This window comes from Plasmodium malariae, assembly GCF_900090045.1.
Source record: "Plasmodium malariae genome assembly, chromosome: 13".
NCBI classification, from domain to species: domain Eukaryota; phylum Apicomplexa; class Aconoidasida; order Haemosporida; family Plasmodiidae; genus Plasmodium; species Plasmodium malariae.
In genome coordinates, this window is record NC_041787.1 from 2606818 (window position 1) to 2608561 (window position 1744).

The 1744-nt window shown below is 20.6% G+C and overlaps 1 protein-coding gene across 1 annotated transcript; it reads left to right on the top strand.

Moving 5' to 3' along the window:
- Positions 1-240: 240 nt before the first annotated feature.
- Positions 241-1116, top strand: PmUG01_13060600 (fam-m protein; the record flags this gene model as incomplete). Its single annotated transcript, XM_029007598.1, has 2 exons — positions 241-330; positions 454-1116. The coding sequence occupies 2 exons, from the start codon at positions 241-243 to the stop codon at positions 1114-1116; spliced, it is 753 nt and encodes a 250-aa protein (XP_028863971.1).
- Between the last annotated feature and the right edge of the window lie 628 nt (positions 1117-1744).

Here is a 1744-nt window from a genome sequence, read left to right on the forward strand (position 1 = left end):
ATTTTATTTTTGTGAAAATCATTTTTTTAAAAACATAATTAATACAAAAATTATATAAATCACATTCGAAGTTATTTTACTGTATATAAGGCGTAAAATATATTTAATTGTATATATATTTCTATTTATTTACAAAGCAACAAAAAAAAAAAAAAATTAATTAAATATAGGATCCCTTATTCGAAGAATATTATTTAATATTTTTCCTTATTTAAATATATTAAAATATTAAAATTTTAAATGATGGAACAAAAAATAAACTTACTTGTTATCATAAAAATTGCTGAGTATGTCTTTTTAACTTTGATATGTCATTTTAACAAATTTGAGGTATATCCTTATATAAGAATTTTTGCATTATTTGTACTTATTTTTAATGATTTTCTTACTATTATGTAGTTTATTTTATTAAAAAACAAATTATTTCCATCGTTTTTTTAGTGTATTGCTAAGAAATCCTCACATGAGAACTGGCACATTGGTGAAAAATTTTATACAAAGAACTATCGATTATTAGCAAAATATGAACAGCTTAAGGATTTAAATAATGCATGGTTAAAAGAAAAGTATCAAAATAGTGTTGCAAATGGACAAAAACATATATCTAATAGTGATAAAGTGGCAAAAGGAAGAAATCAAAAATCAAATAGAAGTTCATTAAATAAAGCGCAATATTATACAGAAGTTATAGATTATAATAATGCAATGTTTGATGGAAAACATTTTCATTTTGAGAAGAAATGGATGAAAAAGAAAGATTATGATGATTTAGTTGAAAAAAATAGAAGAATTAGAGATATAGCAGAGAAAAAAATAAAATTTAGAAATTACAGATTTGGACTTGCCCTGTTTTTACTCTTTTTCTTGTTGGGAATAGGATTCCCTATATTAAAAGTACTAGGAACGTCTAAAATTCTTGGAACTACAGATCCTTTTGAAGAATTTTTGACTAATATAAAAAATTATCTAGATAAAATATATATACCACAGAAATATTTTTATCTATTATCCTTTGCTATAGTTATTATTTTATTAGCAGTAATAATTATAATATCGATTTCTAAGATATTAATAAATAATGAAAAATATAAAAAAATTAAGTTGATGACCGATTAAATGAATTATAAGGAAAATGATTTTTTCTGTAAAAAAGTTATTAATATAATTCAATATCTATAATCTGTATAGAGATATACCCTTATTAAATATATCTATAATTACTTTAGTATTATAAAAAAATGTATATATAGCTGATCTTTTTGATATATAACAGTAAAAAGTTATATTCTTCGTTTATATGTGATACTAAATATTTCTACGATTTCCAATTGTATTTTAAAGTATTATATATATGTAAATAAAATCAGTTGAAATAATATATACATTTGTTCATTTAAATATATTTCTATCGAGAATATATGTTTGTGATTAAAAGTGATTCCACAGTAGCACAATTCATATTATATTATGGAACTCGGGTAACTAATATTCGAACTAAATGTTGGTTCTATATAACTTATGTCTAGTTATATGCTAAAATGATTGTTAGTTTGGGTAGATAAATATTGCATTATTAGATTTAAATTAACAATTAAATTGTCTTATTTGTATTTAGTTAAATGAGGTAAGGGAATTACATTATATTGAAATATATACATTTTACTTAGAAAAGATCGTAATATATATTATGTAAATATTTTTTTTTTGAAAATATACTATAAAATATGTTCAAAACTTAATACAT